The sequence below is a fragment of the Sarcophilus harrisii genome, chromosome 1 (assembly GCF_902635505.1).
Source record: "Sarcophilus harrisii chromosome 1, mSarHar1.11, whole genome shotgun sequence".
Lineage (NCBI taxonomy): Eukaryota > Metazoa > Chordata > Mammalia > Dasyuromorphia > Dasyuridae > Sarcophilus > Sarcophilus harrisii.
The window spans coordinates 550909472-550932859 of NC_045426.1; the positions used below are offsets into that span (position 1 = coordinate 550909472).

The 23388-nt window shown below is 31.9% G+C and overlaps 1 protein-coding gene across 1 annotated transcript in view; it reads right to left on the reverse strand.

Moving 5' to 3' along the window:
- Nucleotides 1-3800: 3800 nt before the first annotated feature.
- TMEM170B (transmembrane protein 170B) overlaps nucleotides 3801-23388 on the reverse strand; it is a 45422-nt gene continuing 25834 nt past the window's right edge. Inside the window, exons 3-4 of the mRNA XM_031946848.1 lie at nucleotides 17616-17786; nucleotides 3801-11513 (exon numbers count right to left, since the gene is read on the reverse strand). Of these exons, the coding sequence (XP_031802708.1) occupies nucleotides 11383-11513; nucleotides 17616-17786 (302 nt within the window). The 3' untranslated portion in view covers nucleotides 3801-11382. The remainder of the gene's footprint in view (nucleotides 11514-17615; nucleotides 17787-23388) is intronic.

Below are 23388 nucleotides of genomic sequence, written 5' to 3' on the forward strand. Positions count from 1 at the left end.
TAAATGAATTCCTCAATTATTTATTATGGTGCAATAATATTCCATTATATTCACACCAGTTTGTTCAGTTACATCTCAGTCTTTAGGCCAATAATTCTCTCTTTTTGCTAATACAAATTATGCTGTCATAAATATAGGACCTTTAAGGTGCTGACCTTCTCTGGGATATAAACTCAGCAGTAGGATTACTAGATTCATAAAAAAGAACATTTTAAGACCAATTTAAAAAAGCATCCTGTTTCAAATTTTCTTTGCTGGGTAAAAATGTATGACCAGTTTGGTACATCTAATTTCTTTTAACACCATTTTTTTTGCTAATTTTATGGATATAAATTAATACCTTAAGGTTAATTGAAATCATTTTTACATGGTGGTTGTATTTTTTATGTGGTTGATAGTCTACAATTCTTACTTTGAATGTGGTTCACATCTTTTAACCATATATTGAATTAGGAACAATTCAGAGAGAAAAATTATTGATATGATACTTTCCTTTCAAGATTTGTCAATGTAGAGAAATAAAATATTTTCTTAAGTCACAAAGAATTCTTTTTCATCTGTTCTCAGGATTAAGAGAAAATGCAGAAAGATTTGTCCCTCACAGTAGTAATAATGACATTAACATGGCATTTTAATTTTTTCATGCATTATTTCCATTCACAATGACCTTGTAAAGGTGGGTATCTATTTAATGTAGTCATTCTACTGATGAGAAAACTAAGGTACAAAAGGAAAGTAACTTACCCATGATCACAATAGTGTCAAGAAATGGGATGTTAACCCAGGTTTTCCTGATTCCAAGTCCACTGCTATTTTCACTAACATCCCTGCTCCCCAAATCATTAAAACAAAGTATTCATGCTAACTTAGATTCTATCTCTTTAAACTAGCTAACTTCTTTACCTAGAATGTACTCCCCTCCTTACCTCTACTTCTTAAAATTCCTAGTTTCCTTCAAAATTCAGCTCAACCATCATCAATCTTCATCTAGTCTCTCTCTCAAAATTATGCTCTATTTGTTTGTGTCATCTGAATGCTTCCCCATGGAAAATCTTGCGATTTTCATTTTTGTCTTTGTTTACCCAGTGCCTACACATAGCAACTTAAATGTTTGCTAATTGCACGGCTGAAATGTTTCCACTTGTAATTTATCCCACCAAGGAAGAAGCTATCCCAAATTTCTGGGTGATTAAATCATAAGAAGTAAACCTGGATGTAATTTTCAGCAGGTCATCAATTTTTTAGCGGGAGTATCTTTTAATTGTATATGCATCAAGTACACTTTCAGTGGGTTAGACACACCAGCAGAATCTACTGATAAAATATACTGAGAGAAAAGTAAAATATACATGCTTCTTAAAGGTACATTTCAGTGCCTGGTAAGAACTTAATGTACCTCTTGTTGACATCCATGTTTTCCCATTCATCCCCAATCTGTACACTACCAAAATGCATTTGCAAATAATTCTATGAGAAGCAGTGAGGATAAGTTCTAGAGGAAGGAAATTTAGATTCACTGTGTTATTTCAGAGGTAGCTATGTGGCTCAGTGGACAATGTTGGGCCTGGAATCTGAAAAACCCAAGTTCAAATCAAGCCTCAGACACTTATTATCTACATATATATGGGCAAGTCACTTAACCTCTGGCTTAAGGAAATTGTAAACCATTCTAGTATCTTTGCCAAGAAAATTCCACAGACAATTTTGGAGTATCATAGTCCACAGAGTCATGAAGGGTAAGACATGATTAAACAACACAACAACAAATATAATTACCAGACTCCAAAATGTAATGGTTGCCTCAGAAAACAGTGAATTCTTATGACTTGTTTTAAATCAAAGGTTAAACAAGCACTTTCTGAGAATATTTTAAGGGGTTCTTAGTCAGATAGCACTTGGACAAATAGCCTTTAAAATCCCAATTATTAGATTCTATGAAATATGCTTGAGAGCGCTGGAGACCTTCCTTCAATTGAATAAAGCCTAAGTTTCAAGTGTGTGTAATAATGTCAGTATCTAGTATCAAAAGCAACCTAGAAAACATGCAATTATATATTCATTACCTTGTCATCTCTTTTTTCCCTTACAGCAACATGGTATAATGGAAAGAACACATGACAATTAGAGGGGCTGATTTCAAATTCTGATTCTATATACCTATGAGGCTCAGGACAAACCCTACCCTACTCTAAAAATGTTTCATCTGTAAGAAGGAAATGATGAAATTAACTAGTCTCTAAGTTCCATTTCATTCCAATGAACTTTAGCTTTGTGACTTGGAGAATACATTTTACAATTATAAAATAACTTCAGATCCATTCCTTTCAATGTTTCTAACACTTCTTCCAGTTCGAAATCTATGATCCTCTGACCTTTATTTTTTATTTTAATGCCTTCTACGTCTACTTTTTCTGTCAATACTCACCCTTCCTTTTTGCTTTCTTCAACTTCTGTCTTCTCCTCCTATCTTTTGGTTTTCCCCCATCTTTTCATTTTTGACTGTCAATACTATCCTATCAATCTTCTTTTCTACACACCAAACTGTATTGTCATTGGTTATGTACTTAACTAAGCCACTCTTCCACATTCTTACCATGTGTAGTGAATTCCATGTGATGACTGATTTGCTGTTTTCATTTCTTTTAGGAGGAACAAAGAAGAAACAGGACTCCAAGTAAAACTTAAAAACTATTTCAATCCTTTAGATGGCAATATTCAATACTTTTTTCAATTTTTAAAAAAATTCAATTTAATCTAAAATTATCTAATAAAGGCTTCATGTTCTATCAGAGTTTTCTATAAATTCTGAATCTGAGATAAGAAGAAACAGTATCATTTCCTAGAGGAAATTAGCACTTAACTGGTCGGGAGAAATAGGTTGTACTCTTGGCTTTATCTATTACTTGGTCAAGTAAAAGAGCTGTTTAATCTCTGACAAAATATCAGTGACTTCTAATATTCTTTCCAATTCTAGATACCTAAAATATATTCTACATCTTGAAAGCCTACTTTAAAAAACACACATATAGATATAAAACTTATATGCATATATGAAGGAAAAAAGCATTTCCAGAATGTTTGTAAATAAAAATATCTCAAATCGTAGTCTATTTCACTAGTCTTATACTGAGCTATAATCTATGCCCAGGAATTATATTGGTATATTAACATAAATATTTCAACATACAAACATTTTTTACATGAGAAACTATTGAACTGATTTTACATTCCTTATCTGACACTCAGTTATTGGGGGGGGGGTGTAACATAACCATTTTACTTTTAGGGCTAGTTAACAATGTAGAGTAGCTAGGTAACACAGTGGATGGAATGCTGTATGGAGTCCTGAATTAAAATATGACCTTAGATACTAATTAATTGAGATATTGGGGAAGTTACTCAACCTTGTTTCCTCATAAGTAAAATGTGAAGAAAATGGCAAATCACTCCAGTATCTTTGCTAAGAAAACCCCTAATGGTATCATGAAGAGCTGGACACAACTGGAACAGACTAAACAACCACAAGGTAGCAAAGCCTCCGCTGCTATAGAAATCTTTAATTGTGTAGTATGTTTAATAAAATCTTAGGTAAACATCAGTTTGGACTACTTTATAATTTTACTTGAAGCCAATATATATCATTACTACCCCTACTTCTCCTTCTCTTATCACCAACCCAGTCAAAATATATATAACTCAGAAAATAGCAGGGACAGAAAAATGAAGCTCCAATGCATTATTACCAAGTAAAGTTTTGCTCCCTTCGCTCACATTACCATCATGAAAATAGAAGCACTAAATAAGGCTTTTAAAGACAGGTTTATTTATAAGTGCATGAAATTGAATACCCAAAATTTATTAAAATACTGTATATTACAAAGTTTTAATCCATAAATCTGTAATGACATTTAACTGCTGGATTCATTTATAACAGTTGTTTGTCCATGTTATTAAAGAATTAACCCTGTATATACAAATGACAAGTACCATATATGGATCCCAGAAACAGTCTTATGTTCAGACACTGGGTGATACAAATTGTGCATCTTTGCTTTAAAGCAATAAAGAGGAACCTGTAACCTGTCTTTGCAGACCAACTTTCTATAACCAAAATAATTTGCATATGTTTATTGCTGCCCTTTGAAGAAAATGGGAGTGCAAGGAACTTAAAATGAACATCTAAGACCATACTAACATGTTTACTGAAATTAAAATACATAAAATTCACTGCAAAACTTTTATTGTCCAAGAAATTACACTATATACATAATGAGGTTTATACATGAATAGGGAAATTAAAAAATTGTTTTTATAAAATTAAAAATCAATAGTATACAATATTTACAACTTCAGTTATGTATTATAAACATAAATTTTTGCCATCGTTCAAATTAATTTAAACTGTATATGTAAACATGCAGTATACATACACTCATAGTGTAGGTTATATTCTTAACTGTAGGGGAAAACCATTTTCACATAATATAGGGTATTTCTAAAGATGTATTTATTTTTACAGCATTGAATTACTTCCTAGCTTTTATTGTCCCTATTTTTAAGCTTCACAGTACATTAAAAATCTTTATAACAAAATAAATCCCTGATGATAAAATTATTTCTACAGGTTACATAAAATGTCTGCCCCAGGAGTTCAATATAAAACTAACACTGCCACGCTAAATTCTCTCATTGGCAATAAGAATAAAATAAGAATCTACATTTGATTTTCTCGGCTACATTCTTCCCCATTACACATCAGCCTGGTAAAGGAAAGCACAAAGACCAAAAAACAAACAAATAAACAAAAAACACACACACAAAAACAAAAACAAAAATTCAAAGAAAGTATTTCTCAACTACTTTACATAATGGACAATGGCAGAGATAACTAATAACCTCCAAATCAGATTAGTAGTAGTATAAGAATCATATTGTCAAGGATTTTATTCTCTACAAATTTGATTTAATTTCTTGATATCACACCTCATCATCCTATCTTAAAGCACAAGTAACTCAAGCAAGTCCTATTATCCCTTTTTGGTCCTGAATCCAGTAAATTCACTTTGCAAATATGTCTTAACTCTTAGAAGGCATTAAGACACCATTTAGCACTGAAAACAGAACAATAATTTGCTAAATGATTCTTAAGTGACCTCAGAATTAACACAATTTTAAAGTGAGCCTTTTACTGATCCTATCAATACTCTACACTGTTGCAATTTAAATATACTGATTTTTACTGAAATTATTTAAGGTTTAATTTTTTTTTCTAGAATGATTAAATCTGAAACTAGATTTACTGTTACAATAATCTGAATTCAACCAAGTTACTAAATGAATATGTATACAAATCCAAACACTTAAATAATGTTAAATGATGACTACATGCATGTTTACACAGCGATTAATAATGGAGAGAGTTATTTTTAATTCTACATGGTAAATCCATGAAATACAAAAAATCCAGTTCTAAAAATTTTTTTCCAACAATTACTTTCTTAAAATAGCACTTTTATCAAAGATAAGTAAAAGCATCATTCAAAAAACTTACAACTTAAAAGGAAAATCTTTTTTTTAATTCAGGGAAGTCGATATATTTTGATTTTTACAAAGATATTTCGAAAATATTTCATTCCAAAGACACATGACAATGACTACAAACAATTTCATTTACACACAAAATGAAAATGCTACTATTTAACGGTAGTGTTTTCAAGCTAACATTGTTGTAGGTCCAATGACTGAAGTCAAGCCATAATTTGATTAGAAAGAAATGACCAATATAGAATAATAATTAGGAAATTAAAACGTAAAATAATGAAATAAAGGGCTGAACAATTAAGGAATCTGGATAATTGTAAATTACAAGCAATAGCTTGATCTTAAGCATCATATTTTTTATTTTACTTATGTACATATTTCCTGAAAAGGATGCAGTCATTTTGACATCAAGAATGTACTGGGTTAATATGTAAAAGGTTTATATATATATATATATATATATATATATATATATATATATATATATATGTATACATACATATATATAAATGGTTCACAAAACTGACTTCCCCACAATATTTGTTTTGCCCTAAAAACAATAAATACATAGCCATAAGACTATTTAGAATATATTCTTCTTAATCAGGGTGCAAATACATGGTACACTGAATTATATATAATTAAATTAAAACAAAATTTCCAGGTAAAGGACTTTAAAATAGTAACAAAATTGACTCTCATAATATCCTCAAAGGATACAAAAGTTGAACCTGTGTAAACTTATATAAATGGTAAAATGACTTCCTTAATTTCAAAGCAAAAGAAAATTATAGTCATTAAATCGACTTTAGTGTTTCCACTAAGTTAATATAAAATTTGTTGGTATATCTAAGGTATAGTGGAAACATAAGACAAACTAAATATCATTCCCCAATAGCAAGTTGATAATAGATCAAGTAATTTAATCAGTCTCACTATTCAATCTTGACAATAATAAAAATATCGTATTCTCTACAAATAGAGATCATCAAAGAGAAATGTAACATTTGAGATCCTTAGAAGGTAGGACTAGATAATCTATGATCTCTCCTAGATCATATTTTGATTAAATTTTATAAGACTATAACCTCAGTCCAAATCTTTAGTACTGACTTACTAAAAAGGCTGAATAAAATTTAACTGCTGATATACAATATATTAGGAGCATGTGTGTAACATAATGAAAAACAATAACATGATTTGTTTTACTGTAAAATAGTACAAAATATTTTAAAATCTTCATAGTAGTTTATTTACTCACATAATTTCTTTCCAATTTCGCTCTAAAATTTTGAGGGAGTTACGAATTTGGGGGGGGGGACAGAAATTCTGTGAACAAGCTTGAGGTCTGATTCACTGCTACTGTCATTAATTTTCATTCAGTCTAAAATTCTTACTCCCTTACAGTAAAACATGGATTTATTCACCCACAGTTAAATAGTAATTAAATATTACAGTTATTTGTGATATAGTTCTCTCAACATTTTTTCATCATTTCTTTGTGCTTAGGGCAAAATACTGCTTTAAATAAAATTTGTCAAAAAAGCAAAGTAAAAGAAATTTGCAAAATTGTGTTTATTTTTAGGACTTTTTTTTTTTTAATTTACATTGTATGTACAAAAAAAAATATTTCCTTTCAAGTGTCAAAGTTAGGGACTGAAGTACCTTTAATTCAGTAAAGGAAGGTAACCACTGTCTTTCCAATTCACTGCTCATGATTTCATAATTGGCAGTATATACTAAGGTGCTTTTACAAAACCCAGTACCTTCAATGAGAAGGAAGGAGGGCAACAGAGATAATATGATAAAATAACCTGGAGGGATGATAGGACTGAGGATTAATTAGTTCTGCCATCTTTTCACTCCAGCCAAATCCTTATTTCCCTATTTGTCTATACTGGAAAAAAAAGAAGAGGGTGTTCTACCGAAGTGTTTGCTTATAATGATGGGTCCTTCAAAGGGGTGTTAAAAGTTACAATGGAAAGATGCCAATAAATAAACAGATTCTTCTCAAGAAGCTTGTGGGAGGAATATGCCAAAAAGAAAAAAAAGAAGTGAGTGAATAAATCTGGAATAGTTGCAACAAACCCAAATGGTATTTCTTAGAAATTATGAATGACCATTAATTATTAGCTTATTCACTTAAAATGAAAATATGGAATTATATTTCATACTGAATAAGCTGAAAAAATTCTAATTTGGACACAAAAAGAAGTGGGATTCCAAGTTGGCATCCATATCTTTTTTGAACTCGGAACTAGCTTGTTATATTTTCACTTGATTTATTCTTTTAAAAAAGAATGTAGTGGTTAATAAGTCATCTTATTTCTTTTCTTTTCAAATTTTAAAGTAACAATTATGACTATTAGTTATGTACCTTTTTTTTTGGTAAAAAAGTGCTTTATATAAATCATCTCATTTTATCCTCACAACTCTATTTAACTTCCTTAATCCTCACTTTAAATCATGAAGAAAACTCGGAAAAAGTAGATTTTGACTTTAAAATAGAATAACCTATCCCTTTCTTTATATGTTCTAGACATAAGAAGAATACGTTACTGGAATAAAGAAAAAATAATGAATTAAAATTGTATCTGCCATAAAGAATACAAAAAGAATATTACAAAACCCTTTTGGCCTTTTATCATTGGAAATTAAAAAAAAAACTTCATAAGCAGTTATTTAAAACTATTCAAAGTTAATTTGGTCATCCATCCTAATGGACAATAATAAACCAAACAATTTGCAGTTTATATAATGAGTTCTATGGGCCAGAAAAAAGACTGATTTAATACTCAGTATTCATCAACTGCTTAGATAGGAAATCCTCTTATTAGTAAACAAGATTTCCCAAACATTTGTAAAACAGGGGGTGAAAAGTGCAAGAAGTACAATTTATATTGAAGGATTTCTGAGGTGTGGGGAAAAGGGAAACACAGTCATTTTAAAAAGGTATAAACTATAAGATAATGAAGATGTGACCAAGCAAATTAATGACATTTTTGCTCTATCATGAAAACATCTTGCCATTGTTAATCAAGGAAATGTTTTGAAATTACAAACTAAATTCAAGCAACTGTGAAAGATTTAACTCAACTGATTCACTAGTCAAATAATCCACTAGAACATGTTCCTTTGTTTAAGAAACAATTTTTAAATGACGTTTCAATTATAGCAGCTTTAACTGTTATTATATAACACATTAGAATCTCTATGGGAGACAAACTAAGCTAAAAACTGTCATCACAGAGAAATTGACTATTAGAATAATTGACAAACTTACACTGATCATTTACTTTAAAAAACAAAAAAAAATTAAAACATAAGCTTCACAAAATCACAGTAGAAATCACAACTGATGATATAATAAAATAAACATAACCAAAATGGGGGAAAAAGCATACCTAAAACATCTTGATAATGAGATGACCACAATATTCCTATACACTATTACTGAACATATCCAATTATATATTTATACTACAATAAAAACAGGAATTTGAAAACCTCTTTGGTCTGTTTCATGAATTCAACTAGGTTAAATTTTATATTCTAGAGCATATGCCCTTAATGAACATATTTTAATGTGATCACCTTTAAATTAAAAATGAAAATGCATTAAAAGAAGTTAATTTTCAGTATTATGTTTATAAAAAAAACCTTCAAAATGTGACTGGTGATATCTATCAAAAACAGGGACCAATTTTCATTAATGTTTAGAATAACAAATAAAGAAAATATATACTATATTAAATAGAAGAAAAATCCTTCTTATGGACTTAGAAAAATTATTTTAGGTTAGTGTGCCTAAAAGAACATATCTCGATAATTAAGAGAATATAAGAGGAGGCAGTAGAGGACACTGGATTGGGAGTCCAGAGACCTGGGTTAGTTCTGGCTTTATCACTAATGGTAATTACAACCAAGAACAAATCACTATTTTTTCATCTGTAATAACTGGGGTTTGTCTAGATGATCAATAAATTCTTTTATATCTCTAATAATCTATTAAAATAAATTTACATTTACTATTATGCTTAAATATTTCTATTTATAGGTCAGACTCATATGTTCCATTTCTACACATTCCTAAACTACAGGGTTAAGACCCCAACAGCTCTTATGTTCACATAAAGTGTTAAATTTCTATTTTAATTTTCCTTCTGTTCAGATTTCTGATGACTTGGACTTTGAAGAGGGATAGAATGAAGAACATTTTTTTCAGTGTTATATAAAGTTTGTAAGTAAGTAAGCTTAACACCAATTTGAACTACATTATGGCTAGCCTGCAGTGCATAAATAATTTGGAAGATTGTCTACTTTTTTTGTATCTTCTGTAATTTACCTCTCTTCCCATTAGTACAAATTATCAATCATCTACAAAGTATAAATGGTACAGAATATTTCAGTAGGAGGCAGATTTAGATTCTGTCATCTTCCCATTTTTCCTTATTTTCTAACCCTCTATAAACAATAACAAATTCTAAAGCCCTTTGTGTTATACTAAAGGCATGTTTCACATGCATAACACCTTAATCCTTGAACTTGAAAAAACAAATCTTAAAACACCTGACAATTATACTGAAAGTACAAGCTCAATTCAATAATGGATTAAGCAGACAGAAATCATACAATTTCCAATCGTAGCACTGATGAACTATATTTCAGATATTGTATTCAGCAGAATTATAATGCTATCATATAGTCCAAACATGATTCTCCCCACACATACACACATATCTATAGTTTTACTCATCTACAATGAGGTCTTTTTTTCTTCCTCACTGCCTAATTTAGGCCACATTTTACAGTTTATGCTTCTGAAAGTAAAACTTTTGAAATATTGTCAAAAATCAAGATTTAACTGTAACAAATAGTGTAATCCCACTGCATATTAGGAAAGAAAAGCTTTCCTATGAGATACATAGCAAATACTTTCTTTAGAAGGGTTAAAGTATGCAACATGCATTTCAGATTTTTTTTACAAAATTTTAAGAAATAGTTCAAATTCTATTTTTTTGTGCATACACAAACTGTAATCCATGTCTGACTAACAGTCTCCGACTTCTGAATATAAATGGATAGGATACATGTATGTATATATATATATATATATTTTTTTGTGAGGGAAAACCAGTAAAAGAGTTTATTTCACTTAATGAAAACCATATCATACAGATCTACTTTATAAGTCTTCAAAGTGGTTTAGAGCTTTCCATGAAATATTTTTCCACATAAAGTAAAGCAAATCACAATTATTCCTACACAATTACACTAGATCCCTACATTTCTGTAATGGTCAACATTAAAAATCAAGTAACATGTACCCACACTGAATGGGTATTCAGCATTCTTACTGGGAGTTAGCATTAGAGAAGTTAATCTTACTATTTTACCTGAATTCATGTGAAATGTGTTCACAGCAATCCTACTTCTACATTTGAAAATCATCCACATCATTAATGTTAAAAAAAAAAAAAAAAAAAAAGAATTCAAGTTTGGCACATATCAGTTCTTCAGAAATGTCCCTGTACTTTATCACAACACTGTTAAGAATAATGATCATCACCCATGTTACCCTGATTGGCAGCTAAACAAGGTGCTGTTTTCTTGTAGCTTCCTTCACATCCAGTGGAACAGCTGCACCTTGCCTGGGACAGAGGCACATAAGGTGCGATGCAGTAAGTAGTGCCACAATTTGGACACGAGAGGGCAGTCTTTTCCCACAGCTCAAGGCCTCTAGACGGGAAGTTCACATTCTTAAACAATTTCTTATCCACTTGCCACTGGAACTACTTCATGGGAATCCGCATGTGCATTTCCTTATAACAATTAAAAAGTTCAAAGTGTTGCAAGGATCCTTGAAAAAGAGATGATTAATGTCAGTACAGTTTGTCCAACCCCTAATACCAACGCTTCCAAAGGAGCCATGTTTTTCCCTGCTACTCTATAAATGCCAGCGACTGCTGCACCTATAAGACAAAGGAGAGAAGTAAAATGATATGTTAATTTATTAAATAATGATATCTGCAGATCCAATTATAACTAAATTTTATTTATTCATGGAACAAGACATTAGTTTGCAATTTTGTAGAATTTAAATGGTAAATAACTAGCAAAAGTTTCTAATGTTTGGACCCTAAGGTTCAAGAGACAATTTTTTTCCTAGACTTCAAGATCTATATTTATAAAACTAATTGGAAAGGACTGGAGACAATATAGTATAGCACGCTAATTTTATAACTGAGGCCCAATGACTCTAATTAATATTCCCATAGTCACAGAGTTACAAAGTGGCCAGCAGATCTGAATTCCGGTATTGACTCCCAGGGTTTAGTGCTTTTTAAACTAAACTACACTATCTCTTTAACAACAGTTGATGTAGTAGTTTTGGATTGCCATTACAAAAAAAAAAAAAAAAAAAAAACAACTCTAAATGAATGCTGCATTATAAAAGACAATGTTCAAATCATTTTAAAATTCATTTACTTTAAAAGAACCTATGATTTAATTGACTTGGGATAATCCCTCTACTGATATCAATGCCTTTATAAAGTCTTCATGAATTTTTCTGTCAAAAAAAAAAAAGTCTATCTGATGATCAAAGTTCTGGCAATAGATCTCTGAACTTAAGTGGTTCCTTGAGAGAGGTACACTGGAGGAAGAGAAATAGTAAAACGAATAACAATTTGCTGCGGGGTTTGGATTAGTAAACTTTTTAGTTAAGTGGATTTGCTAAACTTTGAATTCATCTAACAAAGTGCCTCAAGCTCACTTTAATTCAGAGATGAATAAGCTTTAACTATTATAATTTTTCATATCATATATTTCTTTAAAAGTAAATAATTTATATACCCTATGATAACATCCATTCCATTAATCACATTAGTGTCATAGTGAGAGCACTGGATTTTGAGTCAGATAGGTTTTGGTTCAAATACCTGCTCTGTGATTTACTTGATGCATATGTATGACCTTCAACAAGAAAAGCCATCTGATCCTAAGTTTGCTCAATGAAAAAAATGGGGATTCTAATTCTTGAAAAGTGTTCTAAGGCCCACTGAAGTAATGTACTCAAAGAGTTTCATACACAAGAAGAACTATACCAATTTACTGAATTAAGAATCAAATGACCAAGGCAGAGCCAAGATGCCAGGGTAAAGGCAGGAATTTGCCCAAGCTCTCCTCCAAATGTCTTTAAATAATGACACTAAACAAATTATAGAGCGTCTGTAACACCCAAAAAGATGGAGTATAACATTTTCCATCCAAAGGCAACTTAGAAATTTAGCAGAAAAGGTCTGTGACGCCAGGATGGGAGTCCTGAGTCTAGTCCCAGTTCAACCTCTGAATCAGTGGCAATGCTGAAGAGGTTTCTGGACCTCTCAGTCTGGGAATACCAGGGAGGACTCAGAAGGTCAGCAGAGAGGGTCTGTGGCACCAAGATAGAAGTCTGGTGTGCAATCCCAACACAGGCCATATCAGCACAGTCCCAGCCCCAACCCCGGTAGTACTTTAACACACTAGAGCTAAGATCCTACAGCTACCATGGGGCCCAGAAACTCCTAACAGTTCCAAGGCAGAAAAGAGCGCTTATAGTCAGGTCCCCTAGAAGGATCTCTGAAAACAGCAGCATACCTTGAAGTATGGGATAGTGCATCCTCCATCCTGAAAACAGAGCCCTACTTTAACAAAAAGTTAAAAAACAAAAAAAAAAAAAAAAAAAAAAAAAAAAAAAAAAAAAAAAACCAAGCAATAGGCTAGGAAAATGAACAGACAACAGAAAAAGTTTCTGACCACCTAAAGTTATTTTGATGACAAGGAAGATCAAAACACAAACTCAGAAGATAATAACAAAGTCAAAGCTCTTACATACAAAACCTTCAAGAAAAATAAGAATTGGGCTCAGGTCATGGAAGATCTCAAAAGAGATTTTGAAAATCAAATGAGAGAGAGAAAAATAAGGAAAAAATTGAAAGAGATGCAGAAAGAAATACAAAAAACTAATGAGGAAAAGAATGTCTTAAAAAACAAAATTGATCAATTGGGAAAGGAGGTACAAAAGCTCACTAAGAAAATAATTCCTTAAAAAATAGAATCGAGCAAATGGAAGCTAATGACTTCATAAGAAATCAAGATACAATAAAGCAAAAAAAAAAAAAAAAAGAAAAGAAAAAGAAAAGAAATCAAGATACAATAAAGCAAACCAAAAAATGAAAAAAATAGAAATGTGAAGTATCTCATTGGAAAAGCAACTACCTAAATCCAACATAGATCCAAAAGAGGTAATTAAAAATTATTGGTCTAAGTAATGATCAAAAAAAGAGCCTGAACATCATCTTTCAAGAAATCATCAAGGAAAACTGTCCTAATATTCTAGAACCAAAGGGAAAAATAGAGATTGAAAAAAATCCACTGATCATCTCCTGAAAAAGATTCCAAAATAAAAATTCTCAGGAATATTATGGCTAAATTCTGGCACTCCCAGATCAAGGAGAAAATACTATAAGCCCCCAGAAATTAATAAGTCAAGTATAATGGAGCCACAGTCAGGATCACACAAGATTTAGCGGCTACTATGTTAAAAGACTGGAGGATTTAATATAAGATATTCCAGAAAGTAATGGAGCTAGTATTAGAACCAAAAATCACCTACCCAGCAAAACTGAGTAATCCTTCAGAGGCAAAGACCATAATTCAATGAAATGGAGGATTTTCAAGCATTTTTGATGAAAAGACCAAAGCTAAATGGAAAATTTGATTTTCAAATATATGGGACTCTGGAGAAGCATAAGGAGGTAATCAGGACAGTGACATCATAAGGGACTTAATAAGGTTTATGTCTACATTCCTACATAGAAGGATAATACTTATAGCTCATCAGAACTTTCTCATTATTAAGGCAGTTAAAAGAAATATATACAGACAGAGGGTACAGGTGTGAGTTAAATATAAAGTGATAATATTTTTTAAATTATGAAATTAAGGGGTGAGAAAGAAAATGTACTGGAAGAGTAGGAAAGGCAGAAGTGGAATGATGCAAATTATCTATCATAAAAAAGAGGAAAAAAAGTTTTTATAGTGGAGGAGAAGAGTGGGAGAAGAGAAGGAGTGAACTCTCATCAGAAATGGCTCAAAAAGGAAACATACATACTCAATAGGGGTGTAGAAATCTATCTTACCCTGCAAGAAAATAGGAGGAGAAGAAGGGGATATGGAATGGGGGGAGGTTGATAAAAGAGAGGGCATATTGGGGAAGAGAATAGTCAGCACTTTTGAGAAAGGACAGGGTGAAAAGAGACAGAGAATAAATGGGAGGGAAATACAGTTGGCAATAGTAATTTAAAAAAAAATTTTCGAAGCAAGTTTCTCTGATAAAACCTCATTTCTCAAACAGGGAACTAAGCCAAATTTATAAAGAATAAGAGCCATTCCCCAATTAATATAAATTCATACATATCCTTTGACTTTACCACCACTACTAGTCATAAGTATCAAAAGAGATTCTGGAAAAAACAAAAAAAAATATTTATAAGTACAAATAGTATACATAGCAGCTCTCTTCTCAGGTCAAAATAAATTGGAAATTGAGGTGATACCCATAAAATGGGGAATGGCTTGATGGACTATGGTAGTGATGGAATATTATTATTCTATGGGAAATGACGAGCAGGATGTTCTCAGAAGAAAAAAACAAACAAACCAAACTGGAAAGTCCTCCATGAACCCAAGTAAAGTGAAATGTACTACACACAAAGTGATAACAAAGTTCTGGAATGACTTTGCCATTTTCAAAAGTATAATTATCCACAACTACTCTGAAGGACTTATGATGAAAAATCCCATCCATAGAAGGAACTAATTGTGTCTGAATACAGATCAAAGCATTCTCTATTTCTCTATCACTCTTTCTTTTAACTTAATTTTTCTAGAGGGTTTTTATTTTTACTAGGGCAGCAGATATATGTTTTCTTTCACAACTTGACTTTTATGGAAATGTTTTGCATAACTCCACATATGGTTTCTTAGTTGTCAGTGGATAAGGGAGATAACATAGAACTCAAACATTTTAAAAACAAATGTAAAAAAATTGTTCTGAATGTAACTGGAGAAAAAGTAAATACATAAAACAAAACAAAACAAAACAAAAAACAATTACTAATTATGTGACACAGTAAAATTAGCAAACCTTTATGAGTCCATTTCGTCATCTGTAAAATGATTATAATTGTAATTATACTACCTGACAGTGTTGTTATGAGGCTCAAGTGATTGAATGTATTTAAAGCATCACATTAATATCATCCATATGCTAGCATTAATTTACACATATTAAATTGTTACTGTTACTGGAATTATTAAAATTATCATCCTTGAATTATTAAACTTAATAGCCAAAAACTAAATCAAATTTCCTAGGTTGTTGCTAGTCCTATCACTGACTTAGGCCTATATGCTAAGACAAAACATTTCATTTCTCCAAATAACATATATGAAGAATGATTACTATATTAAAATTTCCTAAGTATCAAATTCAGTTTAAACTGAAGTCTGAAAACAATACATTGTTTATTTTTTTTTTAAAACCAACAAAGACTTAGAGCAACTGGTAAAAGCTTATTTCTAGCCTCTTCAAAACAAAAACAAGATGAGGCTCCTTTAGACCAGGATTTCTTAATTTTTTTCCACTCCCATGCCCTTTTTGCTTGACAAATTTTTTCATGACAACAGGTATATATAGGTGTATATAAAATGAGCATACAAATTAAACCTTTGTTAATAATAAATCATAATTTCACAATTCCCACATTCAGTTATGAGACCCCATATGGGATTACAAATCAGTTTAAGAAATTGGGCTTTGGAGAACAAGGATTTATTTGAGTAGTTTTCACTTTTCCAAAGATTTGTTTATTAAAGGTGTCTCACTGTCTAGAAGAGGTTCAAGTATTAGTACAAACTCAAAAATAATTCAGTAAAAACTATAAAATTCAGCATGTTTTTAAAACCTCAATGAAGCGTCTAACAGATAGCTTAGAGAATTTAGGATTCTGTGGTGAAGTGATATAATAAAACTAACAAAGTTTAGTTTTACACAAGTTTAAAATATATGAACACGATTCTCCACTATTTATTAAATTAAGTCTCAACTCTTTAGTGTGACACTCAAGAACCCTAAACAATAAATTTAGCCCCAAACTTTGACTACTCTGCCTATGCTGAAATATACCATACACTGACTTAACTCCACCATTCTCAAATATGTTTTTCTGCTTCTGAGGCAATGAAGATGCTGTTTCCCTTGCCTAGAGGGGCATTACTCCTCCATTTCCACTTGTGGAACTCATCCTTCTGGGTACATCTCAAATTAATGAAGCTTTTCCTGATTGCCCCCAGTAGGATATACCCTTACTGCCCTCAACGATTTCGGCATACAGTTATAATCATATTCTAACACTGTAGTTTTTTGTACATATCCACTTCCTTTCTTTTAATTTCTTTAGGGTGGGAATTGTATCTTTTATTATTTTTTCACCCTTGATATTACTTAATATAATGTGTTGCAATGAAAAGATATTAAATAAATATTTGAAATGAACAAATGACATAAAATAAAGGCTTTTTTAATAGTCCCTACAGTTCAGCAAGCTAATTTCTCTCTCCCGTGAAACTTTAATTTTTAAGACAAAAATTTGAAGAAGAATTTTATATGCATTTGCATCCCTCACATAAACAAGTGATTCAATCTTAGCTACTACAAGTGGCACAAATCTTTGAATTTTAGATCTAACATTTCTCCCAGAAGCATAACTATTTATTGAGTTTTCTTCAAAATTTCAGATTTTGAGGAAGAACAAATGAATCTTCTATAGTCCCAGCTCAATGCTCCTATTTCCTCTACAATGAAAAATTTATTGGGATGTTAACAATAGCTATAAAATATAGCTAAAAAATAAAATTTTTGTTTAAAAAAGTTATACTATTAGAAGGATATTATAATTGAACATTATACTCTTTTCAAATTTTTTGAAAAACTGTAGTGTTAAATTGTATTTTTATACAAACCAACTTACTGGTTATCATTGCTCCTGTTATAGAAGCCAAAAATCCGATGCTGACCACAATGACCGAGATGACTCTTCCCTGCCTATGTCTCTGTAGCATGACAAACATCAACACTCCTGCAGCACCATGGACAAAGAGAGAAGAGAAGAGAGCCCACAGAAAAATCCAGTACCACATCTCTGAAAAGAAAAATCAAAGCACTATTAATTTTGCTGAATTTTTGATATAAAACAGGTATCTGAAGCACAATTGCAAGACACAAAATGAACCTGAAAGCAAAAATATATGTAAAGTGCTTTTAAAACTTTAAAGTGATATATATGTATATATACATATATATATATATATATATACACACATTTAGGTTATTACTATATGCATGCTTATTTATTAATTTCTATTATTGTAAAAATAAAATTTTAAAATTATTTTCTTTTTTTTTTTTACAATAAGAGAAATGATGTGACAAAATTTGGAAATTGACCTACTTAGGAACATAAAAGATTCATATACGAATAAGTATAAACCTATAATAACCAAAATAAACTGGGAAGGATAGTCAATCAAGTCCATATTTACTATGATGTCAATCAAAAAAACAGAGAATTTTTTTCATAAACTAGAAAACAATTTTAATAAACATTATATGGAAAAGCAAATTCATAAGAATAACATAAGACATACTGAAAAGAAAAGTTTATGAGAATTTAAAATATATACTTTAAAATGAATTACAGAGTAGTAATTATCAAAGAAATAGATTAACAAAATAGAAATGTCCTTCATCCAACCAAATGAATCGAAAGATTAATGTTTGGTAAACCTAAGAAAATAATAATTGGGGAAAGATTTCCCCAAAAATTCTAAATTCCCCCAAATTACATCCTAGACTATATACCTTATTATTAGGACTTTTTTTGGTCCTATGAGATATAAACTTTGGATAAACTCCAGATATCTTCCATAAGACAAACAGTACTCAAAGACTGCTGATAATTTAGAGATTATGTATTTATGTTAATGAACTAAGCCCAAGGTAACATGAGTCAACTCTGCACTCTACCAAAACCCTAAAAAATGAGACCCCAAATTCCTTTCCCTTGAGCATTCTACCATTTCCTAAGGGGCCATGTTGTTCCAGTGCTCCCAACCCAAGTGACTTCCCCCTTTCTCATTCTCTTCCCCACAATGCCTTGCCTCACTCCACAATTCTATCTCTCTATATTCACTATCTGCTTCAGTACTCCCCACTTTTGTGGCACTTATCTCTACTTTGTTTTTGTGTTTTTGTTTTGTTTTGCTGAGACAATTGGGGTTAAGTGACTTGCCCAGGGTCACACAGCTAGGGAGTGACTTATCTCTATTTTTTGTGCTATTCAGCCTACACCCTTCTCTGTGCTTTATTAAAACATGAATGAAGCATGAATGCTCATGATCTTTCCCAGAAAGTACCAGAAAAACAAGTGTACCTGCCCCATTTCATAATTCCACAAATTAATTTGCAATACAAATGCCAAATGAAAAAGTGGCATAAATATGAAACTTTAAAAAGATACACCAATAACCATTTGGGAAAAGGTCAACTTCATTAATAATGAAAGACATACAAATTTAAAAAACTCTGTAATACTACTTTACACTCATAAAACTGACAAAAATAATTAAAAGGAACAAAACCTGAATCTAGTAGGGATAGTAATGGAAACAGGTACACCTGTACATTTCTAATGGAATCACAAACTTGCAGCATCTTTTCAGAGAGCAATTTGGCAGTATTCACGGATTCAGAAATTATTTGTTCAAAGATTTTCAATATAATTTTTTTATGGTTTAGAAAAACTAGAAAGGCCCTAAATTCTAACAACAGGGAAACAATAAACTATGGAACATTAACACAATGGATTAATGTACTGTAACAAAAGACAATCAAATAGGAAGGATAAAACAAAAAATCTGGAGTGACATTCATGAAACAATACCAAAAATCAAAAGCAGAACCAAAGCTAAGTACACAAAACCTATGACCTTATAAAAGGAAAAGTAAATAATGATAAAGAATTTTGATGAGTCCTTGAAAGGAGTGATTAACAAAATTTATGATACTGAATGCACTGGAATTAATTTAAATATCATTGTTAAGCAAATTAAGCTGGTAATGATGTCAATGTTTAATTAAACTTTTATCAAAATATTCAAGTAAAATAGGGGTTTTATGAAAGAATGCCTTTTCAAGGAATGAGGGGAAAGAAAACTTCAGTATTTGATATATTATAAAGACAGTTTTCAGATTATGAAGGTCTTTCCTATGTGTGTAATTCTTACAATAACATTACATTGCTGAACAAACATGAAAAATGTATTTGATTTTTTAAGCCAAATGATGATATACAACAAAAAGATGAAGAGATTAAATGAGTTAAAATTAAAGCCAGTTAATTTGATTCAGTTCAATGATCTAAAATTTTAAGGAACCTAAGACAACAAAAAATGAGAAAATCACTCAAAGTACCATTAAGTAACAAAATACCAAAGGAGATTTGTTTGAAAATGCCCTTCTTGCCCTTGCCTCAAATGCCCCTTAAAAAAAAAAAAAAGGTTGGATGAAACCATAAATTTCCCTTTAAAAGTCATTATGGATGTATTTACTCACATGATTTATTTCAAATAACTCCTGACACTGTCTTCAACCTGTTTCTCTCAAGGAAAAAAAAAGTCAATAGTGGCAAAAGTACTAGACATGAGTCAAAAGATCTGGATTTGGCTGCAGTCCATTTACTATTCATGTGATCATGGACAAGCCACATCTTCTCTGGGACCTTCTTTCCTCATCTGTAAAATGAGAATAATATTTATGCTATTTCCCTAAAAGGAATGTTGTGAGGAAAGTATTTTAGCAAATTATAAAGCACTATAAAATTGTGAATGATCACTATCATTTAGAGTTTAAGAATGATTGCCTTATCAATGGCATCCTGCTCCTATATCTTTTCACTACTGTAAGAATTGTGCAAGATTTTGTTAAATGTTTTAGATTTATCATTTTAATAAGTTTTTGGCACTTGATCTATTTCTACCAATTGCAGGTTTTACTTCCTATTGCTAGAGCAGCATCTTTAGTATATGCAACTATATATATATATATATATATATAATAGGGATATGTGATTTATCCATGGACTTAGTGATCTGTTTTTATTTGAATTTGATACCACTGGTTCAGAAAATCAAAAGCATGCAATAAATCAAGGTCTAATTTTTATCATTTGCCAACTCCCAAGGTATTAAATTCTCACAACAAAAATTACATCAGCAGCCATGCCTTCAAAGGTTTATTAAAAGGTCTATCAAGTTCCCCTTAATAATTTTTCATTCCAAAGTAACTTCAACTAGTCTTCATCACACATTATGCATGGTTTTAAGTACATACACTCACTAAGAGTGATTTTAACTACATTTATCTTAATGAGTTGTAGTATGTTTTCAAATGCCCAAATATAATATGAATTTCTTTTGAAAGATATTTGTTCATATTCCTGGAACCCTTTATCAGAGGAACAGCTTTTTGATCTTATATTCTGACAATCAGGAAGATCTGAATTAAAATTTGATTTCAGACATTTGCTAACTATATTGAAGCTAGGCATGAATTCTTTGTTTGCCTCAGTTTCCTCATCTATAAAATGGGAATAACATGGTGCCTACTTCCCAAGGTTTTTCTGAGGATCAAATGATATCATAACTTTAAAGGTGCTTGGTGGTTGTCCTTTCTGAACAAAAAGGATCAAAGTAATCTCACTAGGTTATGGTAAAGGTACAGTGTACACTGTCCAACTGTGGCTGATCAGACCAATCCAAGCTTTGAAGGCACTACTACAAGTCAGGCACAAATAGTCCACATGAATATTTGCAGTGCAGATGGCTCTAACTTTGCACATCTCACATTTCATTTGAGCTATAGCAATTCTGTTTTGTTCACAAAAAAGTGCAAAGTGCTTAACTGTTACCTGTCATTATTATTATTAAATATTTGTGTTAAATCCCTAATTACTTTGAATTTCATGATTTTATAGGTGATAATGTAACTATTTTCTTAACTGCACAGATTGTTTTTATTGTCTTCATTAATTGTATTCATGCTTTAAAAAAAAAAAAAAGTAACCACAGTCAGGAAAGGTAGGAAGTATTTTTTTTTAAGTCAGAGAAATGGAATTGGAAGACCTAGATTCAAATTTTAGCCCTACTACCTATTATCACCTGTATACAATATAACAATTAACAAGTCACAACGATTTGACTTGCAAATCAGTTTCTCTATTCTGCAAAACAAGAGAATTGGGAGGGGGCAAAGCCAAGATGGCAGAGAGTAGACAAGTCTTTATCTGAACTCTTCCTGGTACCCCTCAGAGCAACATCAGATCAAGCCTCTGAACAGGTTTTGGAGTGACACAACCCACAAATATATGTATAACAAATTACCAACAGAAGATATTTTGGAAGAACTTCAGGAAAGGTCTGTTTCAATAGGCATGGGGAAGGGAGAGACAAACGAGCACAGGGATCCAGGGCAGTATGGCCTCTGAGTCAAGGAATCTACCAGGAGGCTCTTAAACAAAATACAGCAGTATCGGATACTCTGTCCTGGTTCAGAAGTCAGTGGATCAGCAGACCAGCAGACTGGCTGTGAGACATCCAATGCAAATACAAATAGTGAACCCCTGAACCCCACAATAAGGTGGGAATTGGCCATGCCCACCCAGCACAGGAAGGAAGCCAGCAGCAGCTCCTACAGCCCCTGTAGTCTATAGAGGAAGCTTGAAAGCAGACCTCAATCTTTTAAAAATGACCAAAAAAGCAAAAAGAGCTCTGACATTTGTTATGGGCCAGAACTTGAAACAAGGTGCTAAGTAAATGGAACTGAGGAGACAGTGGTTAAATCTAGTTTAGCAACGATTTAATCCTACAACAAATAATGGTTTCCTAGTGAGATAATGATTGATGTATACTCAGTATGGAACATATAAGGAGGAGCTGTCTGGGCCAGAAAGGACAAGCACACTAGAAGCTTTCTGAGGCTGAAACAGATTCATTCCATCTTCCACCTTTCTTGTGGTTGGAGGCTGAAGTACAAACCTTTGGATTTGAAGACATTTGGAGGGAGCTACAGACAGAAGCTGGCAGAGGCAAAGGACTAGTGGCAGGAGCTCTCGGGACTAAGGAGAGAGATAGACCTCTATTAAAGCTAACTGGGCCCCAGGAAAAGAGACAAGACTTGGAAAGAGACAATAAAGGATTTGGATTAAACTCCTGGCTGCATTTGGAATAATTACTGAACTGAAAGAAAGGCTGCTCCCAGAGACTCCAAGAAAGCCTCAACAAAGAACATTACATTTTAGAAAAGAATATTACAGACATTAGATAGTTTTTTGTGTTGATACAGAAAGAACAGACCTCAAACCCTAAGGATCCTAAAGGCAAATTGTCTCCAAAGAAACCCCAAAGAGTGATATAAGTTGGTCTCCATCCTAAAAGGCTCTCTTGAAAGAATTCAAAAAGGATCTTAAAAGAGAGTTAGAATGGGGGCAACTAGGTGGTGCAGTGAACAGCCCTGAAGTCAGGAGTACCTGAGTTCAAATCTGGTTCCAGACACTTAGCACTTCCTAGCTGTGTGACCCTGGAACAAGTCACTTGCGCACGCACATGTAAGAGAGAGGGGGGCGGGGAATGAGAACTTTGCAGGAGAGTTTGAAAAGGAAACACAGAAATTATCTGAAGAAAACTCCT